This window comes from Callospermophilus lateralis, chromosome 11 (genome assembly GCF_048772815.1).
Source record: "Callospermophilus lateralis isolate mCalLat2 chromosome 11, mCalLat2.hap1, whole genome shotgun sequence".
Taxonomy (NCBI): Eukaryota; Metazoa; Chordata; class Mammalia; order Rodentia; family Sciuridae; genus Callospermophilus; species Callospermophilus lateralis.
In genome coordinates, this window is record NC_135315.1 from 7,896,252 (window position 1) to 7,921,629 (window position 25,378).

The window sequence follows — 25,378 nt, forward strand, 5'->3', positions numbered from 1 at the left end:
TTTTCCAACATTTCTGCTAATTCCTTTGCTTACTCTTGCTTCTCAGATCGCACTTTTTGGAGGAGGGAAATGGATTCCCTTTGATTTTTCCCCTTAACATAGTTTCACTTAGGATCTGTGGGGGGTGGGGGTTTGTTTGTTTGTTTTTGTTTTTAACTTGGTTGAATCTAAAAATGTCTCTATTGTGCTGACTCTTGAGTTGCATTTGAATTTCTGGGTTGACAGAAATGCTTATTTTCTTTGGCACTGGGTGTCCCATTCAGACAGCCTCCATCAGTCCGACTAGAGCGTCCTGTCCCCTGCTGTCGTCTCTGCAAGTATTGTAAAAGTGCATATGGAGCATCCTTGTGCCCAGTCTTTGTCTTTGTGGCTGCCCATGCTCTTTGTTTTCTTTGGTCTTTGGTGGTTTTTTGATATGTGGTGCACATTGTTCTATGTTGCAGTTGGAGTGTTCTTTTGGAGGGAACACTTTTTTCAGTACTTCTGAAAAGTTTTTTTTTTTTTTTTTGGCCACTATTTCCTCAAATTTGCCTCTTTCACATTCTTTATTTTCTTCTCTCAGTTCTCAGATAAATAGGCTGTTTCCTCTTTGCCCTCCCTGGTCTCTACGCACTGCTTAGTGCTGTCCATGCCATGGTCTTAGCGTGTTCAGACTGAACTCTAGTTCACGAACTCGTCACTGAGCTTGATAAGCTACTGTTTAATTTGTTTTTTTTTTTTTTTTTTTTCTTTTTGTTCTGGTGGATTCTTTTGAATGTCTGCTTTGTTTTCTTGCACATGCTCATTGTGTTTTTAATTTCTGCTTTCGGTTCTGTAATCAGGTCCGGCACACTTTATATTATGTTTTCAATGCCAAGTCCCTCATACAAAGGTCACATTTCTCCCTGTGGGTGACTTTTTTTTTTTTTTGGCACCAGGGATTAAAGTCCAGGGTGCTTGGCCACTGAGCCATATCCCCATTTTTACTTTGTGTTTTATTTAGAGACAGGGTCTCACTGAATTGCTTAGCATCTCACTTTTGCTGAGGCTGGCTTTGAACTCCTGGTCCTCCTGCCTCAGCCTCCTGAGCTGCAGGGATCATAGGGGTGCCACTGTACCCTGCGCATCTGCTGACTCTTACTGTTTCTTTCCTCCTGAGCTTGGCATAACTTTTCTGCACCAGGTCTTCTCCACTGGGTATGTTTTTCTTTAAGGATCTCCAGGGTCCTGGATCGTGGGAGCATCCTTGCAGAGTATTCGGCATTCATTGCTAGAAGACTTTTTAGAGCAACATTAGCCTGCAACTCATTTTTGTCATGACCAGTTGGGATTTTCCTAACCTGCATGGAAAGTGGAAGCTCAGACCTCAACTGTGCAACATTCATTTTTTAAAATTTTTGAGCCAAACCCCAAAATGCTTCTCTTTAGAGATCATGTAGAAACCAGTGAACATCTTTTTGTCTGCACTACTGGATGGAGTTTTTTTTCCATCTGCTCCACCCAGCTACATAGGGACAGCATTTCACAACTCATGTATTTGTAGTTTTCTCTCCTGCCTCCCATGGCTCTAGGCCGCCTCTTTGCCCTATGTGGACAGGAGCACTCAGACCCCCAGGGACCCTTGTTTCCTGCAAGGTGGCCTCTGAACCAGCCTTGGTGGTTAGGACTCTGATTATAGTCTCCTCCTCACTAGCAATTTCTTTTCTTCATGATGAGCTGAAACCTGAATTTAAAACATGTTTTTGTTCATTTCATCCTTTTGTAGGTGTTTGTGGAAGGATATTTTAACTTATTTTTGCCAGAAACAGACACATCTGTGATGGAATTTTAAATTTGTGAAACCCTTTTCCTGTGTCTCATCTTCGGTATCTGTGGCTCCAACAGAGAATAAGCTATTTTCAACAGCACTTCCTGGAGTTTCAAAAAGTTGTATTTTTTTTTTCAAGACTTAGTGACTGACTTGACATTATTATATATTTGACAATAAAATAAAGATGCAGCTGGATGCAATGGTGCATGCCTGTAATCCCAGGGACCGGGGAGGCTGAGGCAGGAGGATTGCAAGTTCAGAGCCAGCCTCAGCAACTTAGCGAGGTGCTAAGCAATTTAGTGAGAGCTTGTCTCAAAATGAAAAGGATTGGGGATGTGTCTCAGTGGTTAAGCACCCCTGAGTTCAATCTCCAGTACACCCCCACTCCCGCCAAAAAATAAAATTGATACAGATGTTCACAGTCACCTAGAGGAATCTAGGGAAGAGCCCAGGACTCTGTAAGCCGGATTTCTGTTAAGCTCTCAGCCAAGGAGAGCATTTTGGAAGAGGGATGGAGTTTTTAAGTTGTGTGTGCATTGGTGGAGATTTCTGGGTCACAAACATGGTAGTGTCCCTGTTGTACCTTGCAACCTGGAGAAGGAATTGCCTTCATAAGAAGGACCCAGGCTTTTTTTCCACTTGCGTCTGCTGTGTTCGGAGCCTGTGTTAGGGGACTCACTCCTGCAGTAACCAGGGGCTCCTTCACTCTTTTCAGGATCATGGCTATTTGATGAGGCCATTAGATTCCACTATTCGCTGAGCTCAGCCTGTCTTACAAAGGAGGAATCTAGGGAAGAGCCCAGGTCTGTTGGACCACATTCCACAGAGTTTCCAACTACTCACATCCCAGTCCCCCAAGGTGCTAGAGAAAAGTTCAGGTGTTCATGTTTTACCTGTGATAGAAACCAACTCTTGGGCTGGGGGATCTGCATTTTAAAGCTGTCTGGGTGATTCTCAGTCATGTTAATGTAAGAGAATGTTGGGTGGCCCCGGTGGGGGCCAGGGCCTGCCTAAGAGTTTGGTGTAGCTTGTTCCTAGCATCGCAAGGCCCAGGTTCCATCCCCAGTGCCCTGTCTGTTGAGATGAACAGGCTACTACCAGAGCTGGAGGGGGGTCGTAGGGTCGCTGTGTGCCAAGTGGACTATAGGAGAGGATAGAACCAGCAGTTTATCAAATTGCTCATCTTTGAGTTTTGAGGTATTTCCTCAGGGAGGAAAAGGTTGTTTTAAAACCATCAGTGCCAGGAAAGGAAGGAGGGGAAAGAGGGCAGTAGAAAATCTAATTGGCCATTAACTTCCTTGGGGTTTGTGCTAAAACGTTGCCTGGATTTCAATTAAGCCAAGCACCTTCTTCCCGGTCCTGGTTGATCAGGGGTTGCCATGGCAGCAGGCATCCTGCTCTCTGAAGCCCACCCCCGCTACCTGCCTCCGGCACATTGAGTCCACCAGCTCTGCGAAGCCAAGCCCTGACTTCTCTGCAGTCTCAGGGCCCCAGTGTCCAAATGTGGGACGGGTGTCGGTGGGGACTTGCCCATCTGGGGGCTTCTGGTGGGCGGACAGCACCCGTCTAGTGACGTCAGGAATGGTGCAGGCAGCCCTGACTGGGTAGGACGTCGTGTTCCTGCTTACTTGCTTTGAAGTGGATTCAGGAACCTTATGAACAGACGTGGCAGGTCGTCCTGTGGAAGAGCACCTAGTGTCTGGGGTGTAGGTCTCATGGATTTCCTTGGGGTCTTCCAGAACAGGGCTTCTCAGGGCGGGTACCGTGGGCTTTCTGCACTGACTCTTGCTCCCATCCATGTTCCTGGTTTGGAATCTGTTGTCCTAAGACATGGGAACAAACATTCTTGGCAAAAAACAAAAAACCCGATATGTTCCATTTGTGGGGGGAGGGGAGATGAGGAAGATGAGGTTACGACCCCCCAATGCAGGTCCCTGGAAAACAGAAGTCCTGAGTGGCAGCTCAGCTTGGGAGTCTGTTCTCAGTGGGTTTTCATTGTGTTTTTCTGGACCCATCTTTCTCCTCTGAATAAAGGTACCTAAAGTGTCTGTCACACCTGTAAACTCCTGAGCCCTGCCCAGGTCCTTCATGGAGTCTGAGGCTGCCCTTGGCTCACGTCCCCCCGGTGCTGGGCTGGGTTTTCTGGTGTTTGTACGCTCCAGTTGAGAACCACTTTGAAAGGCTCTGAACTTGGTTGGCTGGGATCAGTGGCCATCCACCATGCAGCTGCTCATGGACGGCTCCTGACCTGCACACACGCTCCGCCGCCCGCCATCCTTGCCATCCTTACAGAACAGCTGCTAACTGCCCCTCTGCCTCCCAGCCCCATGGTCCTTTCTCTGACAAGTATGACCCTCTGAAGCTGGGAGAACACAAAGCTCTCACCAGCCACATCTCTCCCCTTTCTGAACATTGGTGGATGACATTTGTCTTCCCACTAGGGAAAGTTACTCTTCCCGTGTCCCTCGAGGTCCTATCTAAAGAGGAACAGTGGCAGAAAGTCCGCCCCCGCTCTACTTATTCCACCAGGCAGAGCCCCCCCCACCCCCCGGGAGTGCCAGGGCAGCCCCCTTTGTCCGTCCCCACACTGATTTCGCCAAGTCTCTCTCACTCCATTGGATTTCTGATTTCTTTGATTCCTGCTCTCAGAACCAATTTTTTTGTTTGCTGTGTTGGCTCCAAGAAACCTCAGGTCAGCACAGTCGTCTCTGCCTGCCAGCTCCCTTCTGACCCAGCGCGCCTGGCTCAGAAAGTGGAAGGCTCAGAATTCTGCCTGGCTGCACTGGAATCCCTGGGTGGAGCCCTCTCGAGGTCACCCGGGCATCTCGCTGGCCCCCCTTGGATTGAGTGGGTGGATGGACATCTTTGAAAATGGAGAGGCCCCAACTCCGTGAAAATGGGTAGAGAAAGATGTTTCCCCTGTGGGCCGCTGTGCTGCAATGGGTCGATCGTTTCTTCCCTTCCAGAGACCGCCTCTTCTCCTGTCCATTTCCTTCTGACCTTGTCCATGGGCAAACCCACTTGTTCTTCCCAGCAATTGGCCATCTGATACTAGTTTATTAAGCCATTGTATTTCCCTTTAGACTCGTTTTTTAAAAATTTAAATACATATACAATTTGACTTTTAGAAATTGATTGGGAAACAAAATGGCTTAACAAAGTAGCAAATTAATATATTTTGTATATAAACCATGCCTATATTTATGTATTTATATGTGTGTACACACATCATCCATTTATTCTGTGTATCCATCTGTCCATCCCCTCTACTGTGGACGATAAGCAGGTGGCCAGTGTGTTTCAGGGATGCCCTTAGCCTACCATATTCTTATCTCCCTGGTGGTAACACGTTTTAGGAAGTACAAACTGGTATCAGTGTTACCCTAAGTACACTGCAAACTCTGTTGGGGAAAAAAAAGAGAGAAAAGTTACTTTGTATTTCCAAGCGCTATAGAGTATCTTAAAGGGCAGCACCCCCCCCCCTTTTATTGACTGAAGGTCTCTATTATCTTTAGCAGAAGGCAGTCCTTTCTGAAACTTGAAAATGTCAACATGATTGTGGAATTTTAAAGTGTTCATAGTACAGCCAAGCCACAGTTCTGCTCTGCTAACGTGGAGATTCGGGATTTGATGGTACTTGACAATTCTGCACCAAATCCTATCACGATCTGTTTTTTTTTTCCCTCTGCCACGGGCCTCCTGCCCTTTGACATTTACATCAAGAATAGACGAGCTGTACTAGGCACACTGTTAGTCTTACTTTTATAACTTATAAATGCGTTATAAGTTTGTTGTGGAAACGTGCTTGGTGTGGTGCTGGTTAGGCAGGTCCTGGTTACTCTGCTCTTTACCAAACCCTACAGCGTGGGTAATGTTATTAGCCCCGCTGGGCATATGTGGAAACTGAAGCTCAGGATATCAAATGACATCCCCAAAGAACCAGCAAATGGTGGGTTGGAACAGGAATTGGGGGGCCCAGGGAACCGGGATGTAGTGATGGCAAAATAGCTGAGAGACTGGCCAGCCAGCCGGCAACTCCCACGGCCCTGCTTCTCCAAGCCCTGTGCTCGCCCCTGCCCCAGCTCAGAGCCTGGCAGAAGTTTACTTAAATGCCATCTGACTGTGCGCTTTGTCACAGAGAACACCCAGCACCCGAGTTGGGAGGAGGGTTATTCTTTAGTAGTTGGGACCTTGTTCTTGTAGAGTTTCTTGTTTTTCCTTTCTAACAGCAGGAAGGGATGCCTGGGGTAAAGTTTTCTTCACAATATTTATGATGCTGCTTGATTAGATTAATAGCATGAACACATTGCAGGGGAAGATATAGCTAATTAAGAAAACAAACTTTCTGAAAAACAGTTCATTTACATAATATGTAAATTATTTGCATCTTAATGATATGCTAATTGCTCCTCCTAAACCCATACTGATTAGACGTGAGCACACCCAACCCTTGAATGTCCATCTGAGCCTCCAGGAGGCCTCACCATCCCAGCCCCATGGCTTCTGCTAATGGGGCTGCTTTTTAACCTGGAAGAACCAGGTGTCTGTGCCTCATTGCTCATTCTCTGTGGTAGAGACACTCTCCACTTCATCCAGGAAGGGGCTGTGGCCTGTGATCCTCGTGGAAAGCCCACTTGGGGGGGGTGAACCTGTGCAGAAAGTTTTGGGGATGATTCCACTGATGCCCAAAGGGATCTTGAAAGTCCTGCTCTATGGGTCTGTATCAGGCTCAGCAAAGTATAACCTATAAGCCAAAGCTGGCCCACTTCTTGTCTTTATAAACAGTTTTCCAATGTCTTTATGGATTGTCTGTGAATATCTTGGTGCAACATCAGCAGAGTCAAGGAGCTACCTGTGAAGTCTAGCATTTTACCATCTGGTAGGTTTCCTGACCTTTGATTTATGTCTGTAAGAGAGGCCTTTGGATAAATAAATGTCTGTCTAGCAATGACATGAGGGTATTGTGGAATGAGATTCTTAACCTTGAACATCATAAACTCCCTGGAAGTACACACACATTCCCAGGAAGAAGCATCCATTGGCTTCCACGAATATTTGAAGGCCTACTATGTGCAAGTCCTGTGCATGCACAATTGTGAACAGAACAGACTCCAGCCATTCCCTCGTGGTATTTATGGACATACAAGGTGGAGTCCTAGAGACAGACAACCAATAGAAGATGCACTTGAAAACTTAAATATTATGAAAAGTCAGGCTGCAACAAAGAGATCGTCCTTCCCACTTGTTTCTCATTTGCCATTCAAGCTGCACCCAGAGGAGGAAAGGCTCAGAAACGGCTCATCACGGCGACATTGATGCCCCAGATGTCTCAGTGAGATGTATTAGCCCTTTGAAGTTCATGCAACATTTGGCCAAGTTCTAAGTGGCCGTTTATAATTCCTGTCCAACTCTATTCCATCATTCTCAGCAGCTCAACTCACTAGAGAACTGAGAGGTAGCTGGTTGTGCCTGACTTTGAAGTAATTTAGACAATGAACACACATCCTTTTTATCTAGGAGAGGAAAAAAAAGTCTATATTTTCAATTCTCCATTTGGCTACTGGAAATTCTGCTGTTGCTGCTCTTGACCTCTCATAGCTAAAGGAAATTCAGCTGAGAACCACTGATACAGGAGGACAATTAGTGATGTCCTTGTTGACTGCTGTGTAAAAACCATGACTCAAATCCAGTTGGAAAGCTGTGTGTGTGTGGTGTACGTGTGTTTGACTGTACAGGCATGCATGCTGTATAAAAAAATTGTAAATTGTTCATGTTGAGAAAATGGCTACCAGTGGGTGGTGAGTGATTCTTAGCTTTTCTTTGTGCTTCTCAGTAGTTCCTAAAATTTCTCTAAAGCATAGGGGGGTTTTTATATTATCAAAATATAATTTATTCAGGTGCCATGGTATGCACCTGTGGTCCCTGCTGCCCAGGAGGCTGAGGCAAGAGGATTGCTTGAGCCCAGGAGTTTGGGGCCAGCCTGGAAAACACATGAAATCCCATCTCTTAAAAGAAAAAAAGTAGAGAAAGTATTTTAAAGAACCTCAAGGAAAAATAATGCATTTTATTTGGGGGTACCAAGACACATCGTATTACCTGGGGAAGTGAATTTGATCCTCATGGGGTGGGTATTCTTATCCTGTGAGCAGTTGTAATGGGCTGTCCCTCGAGCCCTTGGGGAGTTCAGACTGGAGCAGGATTCTGTGAACATTAGTGTTGGAAGTACCCATGCTCTCCTGGGGCAGCGGAGTTGGCCTGAGGGATGGCTTAAGTAGGCTGACTCAGAGACTGGGGCTGCCTAGGTTGGGATAGGACTCTGGACTCTGCCCTGGACTCTAACTAGGCTCATGAACAGTTGGAAGAAGCTAAGACCTTGAGCTAGGACTGTTCCAGAAAACTGGAGGTAGACTTGGCTGGGGAATTCTATTTTGATTATCTTTCTAAAGGGAGGGGAAGATCTGGCATAAATTCAATGTATTTTTATTTATTTATTTTTTAGTTGTAGATGGACACAATATCTTTATTTTATGTGGTGCTGAGGATCCAACTCAGGGCCTCGCAAGTGCTCTACCACTGAGCCACAACTCGAGGCCCAAATTCAATGTACTTTGAAGGCATGGATGTCTGAAAGACATGAACAAGGCTCCCGTGTTGGCTGCCCCGCCCCCCCCTTTCCCCTTCCCTCCCTCTCCCAAGCCCCTGGCTATGCTTGGGAATCCCCTTCTCTCCTTCAGGATGGATGCTGGACTTGTGGGCCTTGCCTTTCTTCGTGTCTCTTCAGCAACAGGTGATGCTGGCTTGGCCAGTCGGCTGGACCTCATGGCAGTTGGATGATGGTTCCACCCAGGAAGTGGGGGTGGCATTCAGCGTTGACGGGCTGAGTACAGGCATTTGACATCAGCAAATGGGTAGGGTGGCGGTGCCCAGAGTCACGGTGGCCTTTTTTTTTTTTAAATTTTTTAGAGAGAAGGAATTTTTTTCTTTTAATTTTATTTTTTTCATCTTTCATACATTTGATTCAAGTGAGTTATGAACTTCCAATTTTACCCCAAATACAAATTGCAGAATCACACCAGTTATACATTCACAATGTTTACATAATGCCATATTAGTGACTGTTGTATTCTGCTGCCTTTCCTATCCCCTACTATCCCCCCTCCCCTCCCCTCCCATCTTCCCTCTCTACCTCATCTGCTGTTGTTCAGTTCTCTCCGAGAGAAGGAATTTTTTAATATTTTTTTAGTTTCTGGCGGACACAACATCTTTGTGGTGCTGAGGATGGAATCCGGGCCGCACGCATGCCAGGCGAGCACGCTACCGCTTGAGCCCCATCCCCAGCCTAAGGCCTTTTGTTTTTGATGCAGGAAGTCCTGACCCCCATGACCCTGTCTGGGTTCTAAGGTGGGATCTTCCTGGGGTGTCCTGTGAGCCTCTCGGTCGCTGCCCAAGAGCAAGTGACTGAGAACTCCGTGCCCAGGCTGACCTGGACTTCTGTCCTCTTCATACTCCAGCTAAAGCCACAGGTCCCCTGGCCTCCTTCCAACAAAGACAAGCAAAGCCTCTGTCTGTGGGCCCCCACCTATCTATCTTTCTCTCTTCCCCCCACTTTCCTTCCTCCCTCCCTCCCTCCCCCTCTTTCTCTCCCTCCTCCCCTTCCTTCTTGGACTTCCCTGGGCTTGGCATCCATAGTTCACAACCTAAATCACAAGGAAACCCCGAGCCAGGAAGTCTCTGTGGCATTTTAATGTGGCTCAAACCTTTTGGTTCTACATTTTCCTTTTGTTCACATTTTGCTTTTGTGACTTGGGGCAAAAGAAATGCTCTTGCTCCTATCGTAGCTGACAGAATTCAGTACTATAAGCAAACCCTGGCAGCAGGTAAACTCTCAGTTAGAGGGCCATCAGTTTCATTGACATTGTCCTGTTTGGATTCCTAATGGTGGACTGGACTTGTGGACGCAGGCAGGGGGAGGAGGGCAGGGAGTGCCTTGGCTTGGGGGCTTTTCCTCTCAGTTCCTGTGAGGTCCTTTCATTTCCTATTCTGTGCCCTTGCAACGGCTTAGATTCTTATTTGATGCAAGAAAACAGTGGTTCCTATCAAGGCAGCTCAATGACTTTTTGCTCTCCTGTCTCGAATTCCTTTGCCTTCTCCACTGGAAGAATTCAGGGAGATTTCTGAGAGAATCCTGCACATCCCAGGTGTCCACGTGCAAGGCAGGCTCAGGTGTCTCCTGTTACCGAATTGGACTGAAGAATACTTAGATGCTGAGGAAGTCCCCGGACTGACTTGCATTTGGGTGGTCTAAAATATTAATTTTCAAAATCTAGTCTGGGTCACAGGGCCTTGGGATGGGTGTGGGGGGGGTGGGGGACATGGATTGTACAGTGCAGATTTCTTTGTCTCACCAAAAGATCCTAACTTAGTAGCTCCAGGGGCTCTGGAATCTGCATTTTACAAGCTCTGCCTTGACACTGCTGTGAGTGGTCCCTGCTCTGCTTTTGGAGATTGAGTGTGTAGCTGACAGTCCTTGTTCTGAAAATTAGAGGCAGCTAGGGGACAATGTACCCCACTGGGTAGAGCGAGCTGAAGGACAGTTAAGGTTACTGTCCACAGCTGGACGTCAGCTCCGAAGTGAGCACAGTTCTCTTATCCACCTTCTCCTTGACCGAGAAGTTGCAGCTGTGTAAGTTAAGGGGCGCGTCCCATCTTTCTGGAGAATGTTGGGAGTCCTCTGCAAAACCCTCATAGCTTGGGCCTTCTCCAAAATGTCCTTTGCCAGTGAGTGTCCAGGGACTTTTTGAAGCAAATGCTCTTTGCTGGTGGGTCCTGCAAAAACTCCCAGGACCCCTCTCCCATGGGGCATTTGTACTGACCATGCACGTTCAGGGTGGGTAGGGAAGAACCAGGGCGGCAGCTCTGGAGCCCACCCAGGATTTATTTTTAGACCACAGTTAATTCACCAGGAATGAGTTCATGTTTACCAAACGGTAGTCTGTGCCTTCAAAGTAGAACCGCAGACCAGGTAGGTGGACCTTTAATTATTGGACATTTTGGCTCTGTTGCCTGAAGGTAGAAATTGTTTTCCCCAAATACTTGGAACGAGGAACATTTTTAGTGGGTGGTTTGCTTAATGGATGAGCAATCTTTCGTTAATAGTGAACCCATCTCTTCTTCTGATGTTCGTTTAATTTTCACCAATTATGCAGATCTATTTGTATCTGCGTGGTCGCTAAGCAATTGCTTATTCATAAGCATGTAAGGTAAGGCCTGGGTGACTTGCAGTGCCTGGGAAAACACGTACTTACAGAAAAGATGAGGAAATTGAATCAGCCCTTACACAGGCAGCGTTTGGCCTTCTGATAATCATGTGGCCTGTGACCATTAGAGTGATAAATGGCAATGTGCATTATAGTTAGGAAGATTGAAAATAAGTTCATGATCATGTTTCTTAAGCTCTGGGTGCTGCTCTGCCTAAAGGTCAGAAACTGAGCAAAATAAATACTTCAGTTAGCTTCCCACGGGGTCTCTGTGCTCTCCCGTGGGATCTTTTCCTGCCCAGGGCCACACACGGTGCATGCAGTGCATCCTCAATGGAGTCTACCCAGAGACCAGCATGTGGCTGTTTTCCCAGTAGAGTGCACAGTTTGCCCAGCTCCTCTTGCCCCATAGAATCCAGGCACAGTTGGGGGTGTCAGATAAAACACAGCATACCTAAATTTGAATTTCAAAAACACAATAAATACTTTTTTAGTCTAAGTAATATCCCATGAAATATTTGGGATATACTTATGAAAAAAATTCAACCTGAAATTTGTACATGACAGGATATATCCTATCTGGCATCTCTGGCAAGGACTGTGCTCATAATAGATTCTTTCTCCCCTTGCATGGTTTGCAATGCTGCTATGTAGCTTTTAAGAATCCCAAGGCTTGGGGAGGGGGTGGAAGGGGAAGATATTCACCCATCCCCTGCTTTTGAAAGGAGTGATATTTCAATATTGAGAGAGAAAATGATCTGAGAAAATTAGTCTTCGTGACCGTACCATATAGAGTCATAAGTAAAGCAGATCACATTTAAAAAAAAAAAAAAAAAAAAAAAGCCTCAAAAAGGCACTGAGACTGAGACTCCAACCCAGACAGGTGGGCACATGAGTCTGATGTGCAATAAGACCTGCTGCTCCCAGCCAGGACTCATTAGTCACTGACAAACCTAAGTGGATAGCAGGAAAATTACCCATCTGTAAGGAATTAGCTAATCATGTTATTGTTACTTAAAAGAGGGCTCATTTGGACCAAGGGCATTTCACAAAAGAGGGAAGAAATAACCCTCTGAAACTCTGAAAAATGTCCAACTTTACTTGTAGTCAAAGAAATACAAATTAAGGGAGACATCATTTGCTCCTTAAATGAATACACTCATTTTTACAGGAGAAGTACCCAGTGCTAAGAAATAACTGATGAGAACTTGAGAACTCTACCTTGTGCTTGCAAAAACCACCGAGTCTTCCTGGAAGTTAATTAGAAAAATGCAGCAAGGCCCTTTAGCTAGCAGTTCAACTTTGTCCAAATTTCTGATTGTTTGTCCTGGTTAAAGTTTTTGCAGTGAAACTTATAAGAAAAAAATAATTTTAGAAGCAGTCGAAATACCCAGTGGTATGATAATGTAAGTAAGACTCTATCACTTGAAACACACACACAAGGGTGTTTAATCATATGGGGAAATTCTTATGTTGCATTTAGTGAGAACACAAAGCTGTCTGCTGTTGTACAAGGTGACATCTCAGTCCCATAAAACTGCCTGAGAAAGCGGATTAGGAAATGCGCCAACCTCGAACTATCATTATTTTGTGGGTGGTGCTTTGCTTGGTGATTTGCATTTTCTTCTGTAATCTTCTAGGTTCCCAAGGTTGCTTTAGCATGCATTATTTACTTTTGTATAAGCAAGCTTAAGGACAAGTACGCTTTTTTGAGTCACTGGCCCAATGGCCAGATGGGTGGGTAGAGCAGCCACCCAGCCCTGCCCATTACGTGTATCACAATGAAATTCTCTGCTGTTGGTTTTAGGCTGGACTTTCCATTGCCCCCAGGTATTGGTAGTTCCAAGGATCCTGGAGGATTTGAGGACACTGCTAGGTGTGTAGCCTGGTAAGACACAGAGAAGCAAGGGGTTTTCTGGGGAAGGCATCAGCGGCACTCTGCTTCCCCCTTTCTACCATCTCAGCCAGAGAATGTGTTTCTGGCCACTCTAGCCAGCCCACCTTCCCTGTGCCTGACAGTCTGGCCACAGGCTCAAGTTCCCACTGAGTTCTAAAGACCAAATTTAAGGCAAAAGTATTGGAGAGTCAAAATCGCCCCTTTAAAAAAAATCCATGTTGTTCTTTGAGCTAGTAGACGTCCTAACACCCTCCAGAAGATCAAAAGCTAAGAATCAACTTCTTTCATTTTTTTGTCTCCATTTTTGTGGAAGCCTCCCCTTTTCTGCAAAGGCCAGGCAGAAATTAATTTGAAGAAGCAAATTAGGACAAGGGATTAATTGGGAGGATTTTCTCTTAATCATTTTTAAACGCATGTACTTGCCTTTGCATTTGTAAAATGCACATGGGATACAGCTCCCCGTGGTTCAGTTTTAGGAAATGAATTGCTGCTGGGTATTTACAACCAGGTGCATGAAAGAATTAAGGGTCTTTGTGCAGATTCCCCCCTCTACAGGAAGAACAGCTCCCCATGTGCTGAGCTCCATTTCCTGGGGTAGGTTCAGCCCACTTTACATGTCCCAGTGGCATGTATGATTCATGAAGTTGTAATACAAAGAACCAGTGCCTGATATCATATGTAGAAGCAGCTTTTCCAAGTGGATTCCCATTACGAGTGGGAGGGAGCAGAAAGAGTATGCCCCCAAGTGGCCTGAGACTGGTACTGCATTTTTTAGCACTTGGGAGAGAGACACTGAATGTGAATAGGAAAAGAAACTGTTTTGCAAATAATGGGTTCACATAAGTAAATGCTCTAGAGCCATTACAAGTCAGAGTCACAGAAACTAATACATTTAGAAAATATTTCCATAGTTTAAAGTGAAACAGCAGAATAGGAAACTGTAGCATGAATTGTGCTCTGTGAGCCTAGCGTTTGGACAGTGCGCCCACATGTTTTAACTCACAACCTCACTAAGTTGGAATGACTCATTGATCCTATTTTACACAACAAGGAAACTGAGGCACAGAACCTGCATCTCCCAAGTGCAGCTTTATGGCTAATAGCAGACGGTGTGGTCTCTTGTCAGTTCCCCCAACCACGGCGTCACTCTGACTCACAAACACAAAGCATCACCATGCATGAGCTGGACAAATGAAAGCAACTGCATTAGGTCTCGGCGGCCCTGTTCTCTCTGGAAAATGTGCTTCAATGGAGTTATATTTCTATAGTTCTGCCAAAAGGGAATGGTGGCAGCTGTGGAGAGGTTGGAGACTGCCGTGGGCTTTAGTTTGGGGTGTCTTGGAATGAGGGGGTTTTCTGCTGGGATCCAGGAAAGCTTCCCTAGCTCTTCCTTGAGTTTCCATGTGACGGTCAGGATGGTGTCCATGAGCCTTAGTTTCTTAGATGCCATGGTCAACATGAGCCACTGTTGAGTAATCATTTCATGTTCAAATTCATGTTAGTCATAAGGAAAGTCCTTCTAATCCCATTTATAACTAAAGACCAAAACCAGATTCTCTGCAAACATCCTTGAAATTCATGTTGGTAATTCTATTTCTCCCCCTAAATGATGCTGATTCTCTGGGCAATAAGAAGGAAAGAAGACTGAGTGGACGGACGCTCGTCTTCCCTGCCTTTGATTGGCCCTGGGGTGCGGTTTGTGCACCCCTGTCCATGGTGAACACAGTGGGCTTCTTTTCATTGTATCTTTCACACCAGGGGTTTAGAAAGGAAGTATCTTCCTGGGGAGTTTGAAGTTGTCTGCATTTGGCAGGTGAGGATTCGCCTCCTTGTGCTGATCCAGTCGAATCACCTCCAGTGGCGGCTGGCGGTGCTGCTGGAATGCTCTCTAGGATACTGTCGGTTAATTAGCACTGCTGGTCTGTTGGAGGCCTGAGTGTCCGTCTCCAGAGATGGACTTAGGTAGTCCTACTGTCCCAGGGACAGTGTGTTCATATGCCTGTGTCCACCCATGATGAGGGACAGTCACCACTGCAGGGGCATTTGACTCCCACGGTACTCCCAGCCTGAGGTCCTCCAATCCACAAGGAGTCAAATGTTGTTTGAAAACCACGTGCATATGCCTTGCTGGAGAGTGGGTTGTGACCTTGTCCTTCAAGATGACTTGGCACCATTGGGGAGGACCTCAGGGCCAGCATGTAACAGGGCAGGGATTCCCGGCCTCGGGGGTGGTTGTGCCTTACAGGGCCACGCGCCCCCTGTTTTCAGGAACTCTCTTGTGGTCCTTGTCACTCCCCTCTGGCACACACCCATGGGCACTCAGCCCCACACACTAGTCATCCTCTGCCCACAGGCAGTGCTCCAAGTAGCCCTACCAGGAAGGTGGGCTGCTCCAGGTGCACCTGGCTGTCCAAGATGATTCATTGGGACCAGGCTTCCTCCTTGCAGACTCATGAGTGGCTGCTACCAGGTGGTGGCTTATTTAACTTTCATGAGGGCCTTGGGTGTCCCGCCCTCCTGTTTGCCTCAAGGGAAGACATGGATGTCAGTCTTCACGTGTTGGACCTCGAGTCCAGGAGCACACCTTCGCTTCGGCTAATAATTCTTCACAGGGCTCCATGTCCCTGTTAGACACAGTGGGGGGCTGGCCCTGCTGGTGGCTCCGCCCACCTTTGTGGCTTTCTGTGTATCGCCTGCCTGAGATCTGGGGTCAGATGTTCTTGTGACATTGGTGATGGCAAGTGCAGCCCTAGGCTTGCTGCAGAGTGCGCATTCCTGGTCCCTAGATGTAAGGGAGTTTACCTGCCTTCCGGTCTGTTGGTTCTCAAGTTATAAAATTTCTTAAGGAAAAGATTATTTTTTTGCTCCTTATCAGCTGCCACTTAAAGAGTAGTTAGGCCAGGCCAGTGCACTCAGAGGGGACGTGGGGACTTGGAAGCTCAGTCCAGGAGAGAGCTGAGCACGCTGCTGTGGACGCTGTGCTCCTGTGCGCAGTACTCTCGGGCTTGCTGTTCGAGAGCTTAGCCATTTCCCCACCAGCCTCTGGGTTCTCTAGTCACCTCCTGACCCGAGTATAACTGAAACACACATGTGCAAACAGGCAAGGGGCTGCCTGGTGTCCCCGTCCAGAAAGAGGGTCCCACGTGGCACTCACAGGTGCCCCCATACACGTATCATGTGTGCGCACACCTCCTCATGTGTGGTGTGTTGCCACCCAGACGGCCTGAGAGCAGTTCTGTCCACTTGAGACGGTCTCATTCTCCAGGGGCCAGTGCTGTGAGCTGGGCCTTCTGGCCACTGCAGGCTGGCACCGAGCGGGCGAGCTGGCTGAGAGTCCAGCAGCAGGGGGCCCACCTGCTTTGGCACCTTCTTGGTCTTCGAGCTGCATTTGCTGGATTCCAGGAGACACAATGATTTTCAAAAGAAGGGAGTGTCTCCCCTTTTCATGTCTTTGAAATACAGAGCAGCAGCGTTCCTGTCCATTCTGTCCCGTTGGACGGGTCACCTGGAGGGAATCCCAGGTGCACTTATGTTCCTGTGGTGGGACTGAGCTCTTTAAAGCAGCGCCCCAGGGGATGAGACAAACCAGGGCCTCCGTGCCCTGGGGACAGGGGCTGGGCCACCCACCTGCCCACGGTCGGTCGGTGGAGGCCAGGGAGGCTCAGGCGGCTCCTGTTTCTTGAGACAGTTTTCCTCCAGCTCCTGGCTCAGGTCGAGCGGTTCCTTCCCTGGACTTCCTGTGAGTGGAGTATCTGCACTCCAGGGTCCCCGGCGAGGGCTGTCGCGCTGTCCCTGGAAAGCCCACACACGAGGCTTCTGCATGTGTCACAGCCGGGGACACTCGAGAGTGAAGGGCACTGATGAGCCCTGGGAGGGCTGGGGGGTCTCCATGGCAGAGCGCCCAGTAGGCAGGAGGCCCTGGTGCCATCCAGGGCCACCAGAAAGGGAAACCACATCCTCTGAGAGAAGGCGCAGGGCTGAGTGGCGCCCACACGGTGTGCTCTGGGCACCTGTCTGACAGCCGATGAAGCCCACCTGACTCCCCTGCCTGTCACAGTGGAGGCCCCCACAGCTGGGAGCCAGAGCCTGATGCTCTGCCACCTCCTTGTCCCCGATTCAGCCTGCCCCCCCTCCCCAGTGTGGGGAGAAAAGAATAACCCAAGGTGCCTGGGGGTGCAGGCCCCTCCGGCCCCGGGAAAGGACCCAAAATAAACCAAAGAGGGAGTTTGTACAGCGAGGGTCGCGCCTGACACCCCAGGGCTGGGTGGGGAGGTGGCCCCCGTGTCCTGTGGGACCTGGGCAGCCGTCTCTCCGCCTCCAGGGGGCAGTGCGGCCTCCCTTCCCTGATTGCTAAAGTCCACCTGCCACCTCAGTCCATCGTGGCATAGCTGCCCCTGTCACATGACCTTCCAGTCCCCCCCGACCCCCCGCAACAGCACAGGAATCACCTTGTCTTCCCGGGGAGGGAGCGTGATGGGCTGAGTCTGGCACCTGAGTTGGTCCCTGTGAGGAGGGTGACAGGGAAGGGGTAGGGCCATAGGGCCTGCAGTTCTATAGGGCTGGGCGGGGAGAGCGAGAACAGCACCCACAATAGCGATCAACACCTCCGTGTATTCCAGAACCTTCTGCATTCCCTCACTGCATCCTTGTGGAACCACGTTGAAATCCGTACTGGCATTGCTTTTTTATGAATCAGAAACTACAGCACAGAGAGGTGTACAACTATTTAAGTGCCACACGGCTAGGAGAGGCAGTCAGGTGATTTGGTTCCAGAATTTGTGCTCCTTGTTGGTGTCACCATCAAGGGTCTCACAGAGGCATCATGGGGGCACATCTTCATCTTCCTCATTTTCCTCGTACCTCTGCACTGGCCCTGAACGTGTGTTTGAAGGGTGTTTGCAGGATGACTGTGTGAGGGGCGAATGGCCGTCAGGACCAGGGTCTGCAGCAGTCTAGAAGCAGAAGTCTTCTGCCGGGCGCTTCCTCTTGGGCCCCTTGCTGAGGGGTCCGCCTGCACATTTTCAAAGCCTCTTTCCCCACCTTGCTCTCTTTGTTCAGACAAGAGCGAGAATGGCGAGGCCTACCAGAGGAGGAAGGCCGTGGCCGCCAGCCTTCCCGAGGGCCCTGCCCCCCTGGCGCCTTCCCACGGGAGCCCAGCCCAGCCCAGCGGCAGCAGCTGGAGGAGGATCCTGCTGCTCATCCTGGCCATCACCATCCACAACGTTCCAGGTGAGCTCTCCCCTGGGCCCTGGGCCCCCTGCACTTCTCTGGCTGGAAAGGGGTTGGGCGGTTTGGGTCCTTCCTGGGGGAGGGGCTGCAGAGCTTTCTCCCTTGGCTTCCAGTTATTCATTGATGGGTGCGTTGTCCTGGGTTAAAACTTCCCTAAAGGGACACTGAGACGGGAGGATGGTGAGTTCAAAGCCAGCCTCGGCAAAGGTGAGATGCTAAGCAACTCAGTGAGACCCTGTCTCTAAATAAAATACAAAACGGGGCTGGGGAAGGGGCTCAGCGGTCAGCCCCACCCCCCAAATAAACCTACCTTTAAATACCTTCTGCCCTTCTTCCCCTAAGTCCCTTCTTTACATGCTTGGTACCCAATGGCCACGTGTATGGTGTCCTCAATGGGAGATCACCGTGGGGACCAGGCGTTTTATAAACGGGATATCTGCCGCTCTGTCCGATGCTTTCTGAAAGGATTGAATTCAATCAGGTTTGACCCTGATATTTCATTTACTCTCCTCTGTGAAATGGCAGCACTGATCTTTTCCTCTTTAGCATTGAAGAGTGATTTGTTTTGTGTCCTTGGATTTATTTTAATGGGGGGAGGGACTTTTGATGTTCTTATTTCAGAATTAATGTATGTTTCTTCTAGAGGAGTTATATGTAGTAAGGATAAAAATATATATAAAAACTAAGCCCACAGAGGAACCAAGCTCCTGGGGCACTTTTTGGAATTCCAGCTCCGCCACCCACTGATGAGTTTGTCTCCACAAATTGCTTGAACTCCCTGAACCTTGGTTTTCTCATTGATGAGATGCGAGTGAAGCTATGCCTGGCTTATTTGAGAATTAAATGATATGTCAAATACCCACAAAGCTTTCTGTACAGTGCTTGGACCTCGGGAGCCAGGATGGCACTGGTGACAATCCTGCCTGCCATTCCTCCACGACTCGCTCCATTCTCAGTCCCTCAACTTCTGACCATCACTGGTTAGAAGTCTGGGCTTGAGCACTCACCTTCTCCAGGGAGCACCCCAGGTGATTTATTTCCCACATCCTCAGGAGTTCACAGTTACCCATCCCCTACCTGCTCAACAGGGCAGAGGAAATGGTAGCCTATGCTAAGGTCCTGCGGCAGGAGCTTGCCTGGCACCTGTGGAGAGTGGCAGGCGTCCAGTGTGGCCACAGAATGTAGAGCCGTGGGGAGAGAACAGAGGTACTAGGAAGGCGAGGAAGGTGATGTGCCCTTAGCTGGGACTTGGAGGCCTTAGGGGACTTCCAGTTTTGCTCTGTGGGTGAGAAGCCATTGCAAGGTTTTAATGGAGGAGCATATGGCTCAATCTGAGCTTTAACAGGCTTGTCCAGGTGCTGAATTGAGACCAGACCCAGGACAGGTGAGGATGGAAGCAGGGGGACCCAGGTGGAAGCCACTGCAGAATCTAGGACAGAGACAGCGGTGGCTCAGACCAGGGCAGAGGTGGCAAGAAGGGGTCCCATTCTGGGTGGGGCCAACGGGATTTGTTGAAGGACTGGACGTGAGAGAAGATGAGTCGGGGGGTGCAGAGGCTCAGGGCTGATTTGCTCCAGGGTGGTGCTGTGGTCGGCTGAGAAGAGGAGGGCTGCGGGGCAGGACTGGGAATGTCGGCAGAGGAAGTGGGTCATGGGGGTGTGCCTCTGTGGCATATGTTTTGTGTCTGGTGAGTGGAGACCTTTCTCGGCTCCTGGTCACCATGTGAGCTGCTCCACTCTGCCACCCTCTTCCACCCTGATGTTCAGCCTCACCTCAAGCACAGAGCAATGAACCCGCTGTCTGTGGATTGAGACCTGAAACCGTGGGGCCCCAAATCATCTTTTCCTTCTCTAAAGTTGTTCTTGTCAGGTCTTTTAGTCACAGCAGCAAAAAAGCTACTGAAACAGAAACTGGTACTCAGAAGTGGCCTCGTTGCTGTGCACGTGTTTCAGAAGCTTTTGGAGCTTTTTGGAATTGGTGGGAGAAATTTTGAGATGCTTAGCAGTGCAAGCTGGAAATACTTCAGATTGTTGTAAGCTGAGCTTAATCACCAATGCTTCTGGGAGCTCAGAAGACCAGGTGCCAATAATGAAGACAGGGCTCAAGAGGGTTTAGAGGAAAAGGAGGACACTGTTGGTATTGGATTAGAAGCCATTCGTTATGTTCTAGCTGAAAAGTTGTCTGCGTTTTGCCCGTGTCCACACAACTTTTTGTGAGTTTGATTTTAAAAGCAATGGGCTTCTTAATCTGGTGGAAGAGATTTCTTGACAGCGTCGTATTCAGGCAGTGTCATGGATATTGCTGGTGGTTTTTAGCCAAATTTATGGTGATATTCCGGGAGCAGAGAACAGAGTAGAGAGATTTGAAAAACTCAGACTTGAAAAGTAAAGTGAAACTCCGTCCAAGGAAGGTGCGGTTGTTAGAGATATTGTAGTCACTAACAGAGTGCTGAAGTCTCTACCCAGAGATGATAAAGAAAGATGGTTTGAGGGCATTTCAGGAGCTGGCAACACAATACTTATCTCAAACTAGAGGAAGTAAAAATTCTCTTGAAGAAATCAATGGGAACCTTCTTGCATAGGGCGGCCTAGGAAGTTTTTTCAACATGCTCAGCCATCCAGACATTGCGAGGCCCCTACAGCCAGGGTCCCTGGAGGTTTGGCTACTGCTTGAGATGGCAGCAGACCTTGGCCTCAGCCAAGTAGTGCTGGTTCTGCAGGAATGCAGGATGCTGGAGTTAGGGGGTCATGGAGGCTTGCACCAAGATATCGAAGGAAGGCCGGCCTGAGAGGGCAGGCGAGTGCAGCAGGGTTGGAGTCCCCATGGGTACCTCCTGAGAGGGCAATACATGGAGGGGTGAGGCAGTCAGAGCTGCAGCCGAGACCCCAGGATTAAGAAATGCTGGTACCATGGAACATCTGCTGAGAAAGGCTTCAGGAATGGAGCAAGACAAGCCAACAGAAAGGCCACCTGGGCTGCAACCAGTGAGGCCACAGGGGTGGAGTATCATGCCATGTGCCCCAGATGTCAGATCTGGGGAGCTACGGGACTTATTTGACCAGCTGATGTCATTCTTGCTTTGGTCCCATTCCTCCTTTCTGTGCCCCTGTTTTTGTGAATGGGAACGTTTACTCTGAACCTTTATATTTTGGGTATTTGTAAATCACTTTTGCTTTTTACAGGAGCTCGCGAAGCAACCTTGCCCCGAGTCTCAGAGGAGACTGTGGACTTGAAGTTTTAGCCAATCTTGAATCATTGAGACTAGGGGGACTCTTGTAAATAGATGAAATCTACTTTGCACTGTGGGACGAGCATGAGTTAGGGAGCCAGGGGTGGAATGTTACGGCTTAGATGTCACTTGTCCCTGAAAGCTCATGTGAGAGACAATGCCAGAAGATTCAGAGGGGAAATGATTGGGTTATGAGAATCTTAACACAATCAGTGAGTTAATCCCCTGATTTGATTCACTGAGTGGTCACCAAATGCCGGGCAGGGTGTGGCTGGAGGAGGCGGGTCCCTGGGGGTGCACTTTTGGAGTCTGTATTTTGTATCTGGCGAGTGGAGTCTCTGTCTTCCTGATCATCACGTGAGCTGCTTCCCTCCACCGCACTCTTCCACCATTATCTACCCCATCCTCCAGCCCCAAGTGATGGAGCCGGCCTTCTATGGACTGAGATTTCTGAAATTGTGAGCCCCACATAAGCTTTCCCTCTCCTACAATTGTTCTAGTTGGGTCTTTTAGTCAAAGCAGCAAAAAAGCTGAACAAAATAGTTTGGGAGGCTGTTAGACTTTAAGTGGAGATGCCGACTAGACGGTGGCGAGGTACACAGTTTGGGGTTGGGGGTGAGTCTGGCTGGAGCTGTGCGTTGAGAATCATTGGCACAGGAATCCTATTTAAATGCATGGCCCGGGCTGAAACCATCAGAGCAGGTTCCTGCCCAGGAGGTGTGAGTCGCATAGGAAAATAAAAAGTCTGAAATAATCCATAAGAAAAAAAGATAAAGCCAGGAGATTGGATTTAAAAAAGCGGCTCCTGGGGGGCTTCCAGTCCTGATAGGAGCCGGAACTGAACAACTAGAAAGTAGGGGGGCACCTCAAAGGCAGGGGTAAGGCTCCAGTGGGAGGAGTCTCGTTTCGGTGCTTGCTTCTTGGGCAGCGGGGTCTTGCAGTAAAGGGGCTGATTGCCATCTGGCAAGCCACACCCATGTCCCCGAAGGCTGTCTGGTTCAAGCTGGTCCCTTCCATCTGGGGAGCTGAGCCTGAACTTGAGGGGTGAGCTAGGAGAGGGCACCCCTTGAATTGGGCATTCTCCAGACATTATTCTGCCCGAGAGTTCCTGAGACCTTGCTTCCCTGCCTAATGGCTCCAGTGTCACTCAGTTTCCCCACAGCTTCCTGCAGAGGCCTAAACACAGATAGGTGAGCCTTGAGGACCCCACCGTGGGTTAGCCTTGGAGTCTGCATTTTTACTTGAGGCCAAAAAGGCGGAGACCCGCCCACAGGCATCCCTTTGATGACAGTTGTTTTCTGAGCCTGTCAGCAGCCGGCTCACCTTTGAAAAGGTCTCTTTGTCAACACTCTCCTTCAGAGTTGATTAAAAATTTAACTAGCACTTTGACATTCCCAGGCTCTGGGCTCTAAGATAGACTTTGTAAAGTGTCTAAATAGATGATGGAGTTTTTGAAGTTTTTCTTTTTGTAAAGAGGAAGGATAAGAGAAGCTTGTTAATGATGCTCCTGGAGATTTCTGGGCATAAGGACACGGCTGTGGGCTGTGCACACATGCAGGGCACTTGGGTTTACCATGTGACACATGTGCAAGGACCACCAGTCCACAGTCTTCCTTGAGACTCCAGCAAAGCTGTGGGCACGAGAAGTTTGTGCATTCCCATGTCAGTTCTTTGGGGAGGCTATAACAAAATGCCACAGGTTGGGTGACATATAAACCACAGACATTAGCCATCATCATTCTGGAAGCTGGAAGCCTGAGGAGTCTGTCACAGGACCAGGCTCTGGTGAGGGCCCCCTTCCAGGTTGCAGAAGGCCACCATCTCGTGTGTCCCCACATGGTGGAATAGGGCATAAGACTCTCCAAGGGTCTGTTTTATAAAGGTGTGTAATCCCATTTGTGAGGGCTCTGCCCGCGTGAGCTCCTCACCCTCCCCGCCAAGGCCACAGCTCCTCATGCATCAGCTTGGGGGTTAGGTTCCAACACGGGGATTTCAGGGGTGGGGACACATCATTCAGGTCATACAACACACAACATCTTGCAGACTCTTTGGGGAGTGTTGACATCGTGAAGACTGTCCACAGCCCTAGAGTGGAAAAGAACCCCCACTTTAGAGGGAAAAACTACACAGTTGGACAAGCAGTTAAGTGATTCAGGTGAAGATGAACAGAGGCCATCAGGCACACACCTGCTGGCAGAGCATGCAAGCCAGACGCCGGCCCCCAACAGCCTGAGACCCTGCTCCTGCTTCCTTGCAAGCTGCTCCCCAGCCTCGGCTTGGGCGCAGCCCTGGCCATGGTCCCCGACACTTGCTGGAGTCTGTTGGGGAAGCACCCCATTCTCTCTGAATGCAACCCCAGATGGGAGCCTCTGAGCACCCTGCCTCTGGCGTGTCTGCCTCCCAGAGACCCCAGTGCATTAGGAAACCAGCCTCCTTTCTGCATCTGAGTGAAACTAAAAGTCAACTAGCCACTGAGTTCCTACTGAACTCTCCTCACTGATGAGCCGTTCAGTGATATGTATGTGAGCAAGTTAAACTTAAGGCTGAAGGAATTCTAGGGGTTTTCTCACTCGAACACAATTCCATCTGAAAATACAGTACTGCTCTGGCTCCTCCCAGCCTAGCTTGGGACCGTTCTGTGAAGAATGCTATGCGTAGTGCTTTCTGAATTTCATTTTTGGTGGCTGCTGGGGATTGAATCCAGGGCCTTGTCCTGCTAAGCACATGCTCTGCCTCTGAGCTCCCCCTCTAGCCCCTGAACTTCTTTTATGTAACAAAGTTAAATATTTCCCCTGTTATGATTTCTGTTGCTCTAATTGCTCGCTTGGTTTTGCAAACAGCTCCAGCTCCCTGTTATTTGGAGCTGTTTGCAAAAAGGTGAGTACCATGCTGATTGTTTGAGATCCAAGGTCCCCAAACACACTGGAAGTCTGGTATATATACTCAGGACATAGTGTATGCTTGAGTGACAGGTGCATTTGATACCTCCTCTCCAATCCAGATGAGGAGCCTGGAGGGTCGGGTGACTATCCTTGGGTGCAATGGCCCTCTGTGGGCTAAGGGAGAATGTTTGACAGGTGCAGATCCTGATGATACGTTGCAGACACTTGCCCCGATTATGTTTGAGACTGATAATGAAGCTCCTCAGAAGCAGCAGCTAGATGAATGGATGTTCTTCGTCGTCCTCTCCTTGGAGTCGAGAGCCAAGTGCATGTCGTTCATTTGCTGGCTGTGGCTATGACTCAAGGAGACCCAGGGGCCACTGTTTGTGTCTCTGGAGCAGCACAGTGGTTGGATTTAATTATCTGGCATGTTGTCACTGATGGTGGTAATAATGGCTTCAAAGGGAATGCTTGAGGCTTTAGTCAGAAGTGATTTTTGTTTTGGGGAAACAAAAACACAAATTTAGACACCAAAATATTAACAGTGGTTGGTTATTTCTGGGTTTATGACTTTTATTTTTTAAATTTTTTTGTAAGATTTATAATGGAATTTTCCTACAGTAAACACTTACTTATTGTGATCAGATACTCTTTGGAAGGGGGATCTCCATCAGCTCTCTCCCTCACCCCTCAGCATACCCACCAAAGTATAGAAGTGAATTACTTCTTTATGCCAGAGATACTTTTATTGGGGCCATTTTAATACCTGGAGGGGCTAGAAACTGAATAAAGGACTGTATTAGTTTGCGATAGCTGCTGTAACAAATTATCATAAACTGAAAACTGCTTAAACAATCCAAATTCATTCTCCTGCAGTTTTGGAGACCAAAAGTCTGCAATTGGTTTAGACTGAGCCAAAGTCAAGGTGTCGGCAGGATGGTGTCTTTGCTGGAGCCTTGGGGGACAAGGAGGGTGTTGTTCTTTGCCCCTTCCATCTTCTGGAGGCTGCAGGCACTGCCTGGCTCATGGCTCCCTCATCCTAGTCTGTATCTCCAAGCTCACATGGCTTTCTCCTCTGTGTCAGATCTCCTCCTT

The 25,378-nt window shown here is 48.5% G+C and overlaps 1 protein-coding gene across 3 annotated transcripts in view; it reads left to right on the top strand.

Annotated features, from left to right (window-relative positions):
• The window catches only part of Slc39a11 (solute carrier family 39 member 11), a 413,949-nt gene that overhangs the window by 238,879 nt on the left and 149,692 nt on the right, over positions 1–25,378 (top strand). For all 3 annotated transcript variants that reach the window (XM_076871184.2, XM_076871181.2, XM_076871183.2), the window contains exon 6: positions 18,002–18,172. In XM_076871184.2, coding sequence (XP_076727299.1) covers positions 18,002–18,172 — 171 coding nt within the window. The remainder of the gene's footprint in view (positions 1–18,001; positions 18,173–25,378) is intronic.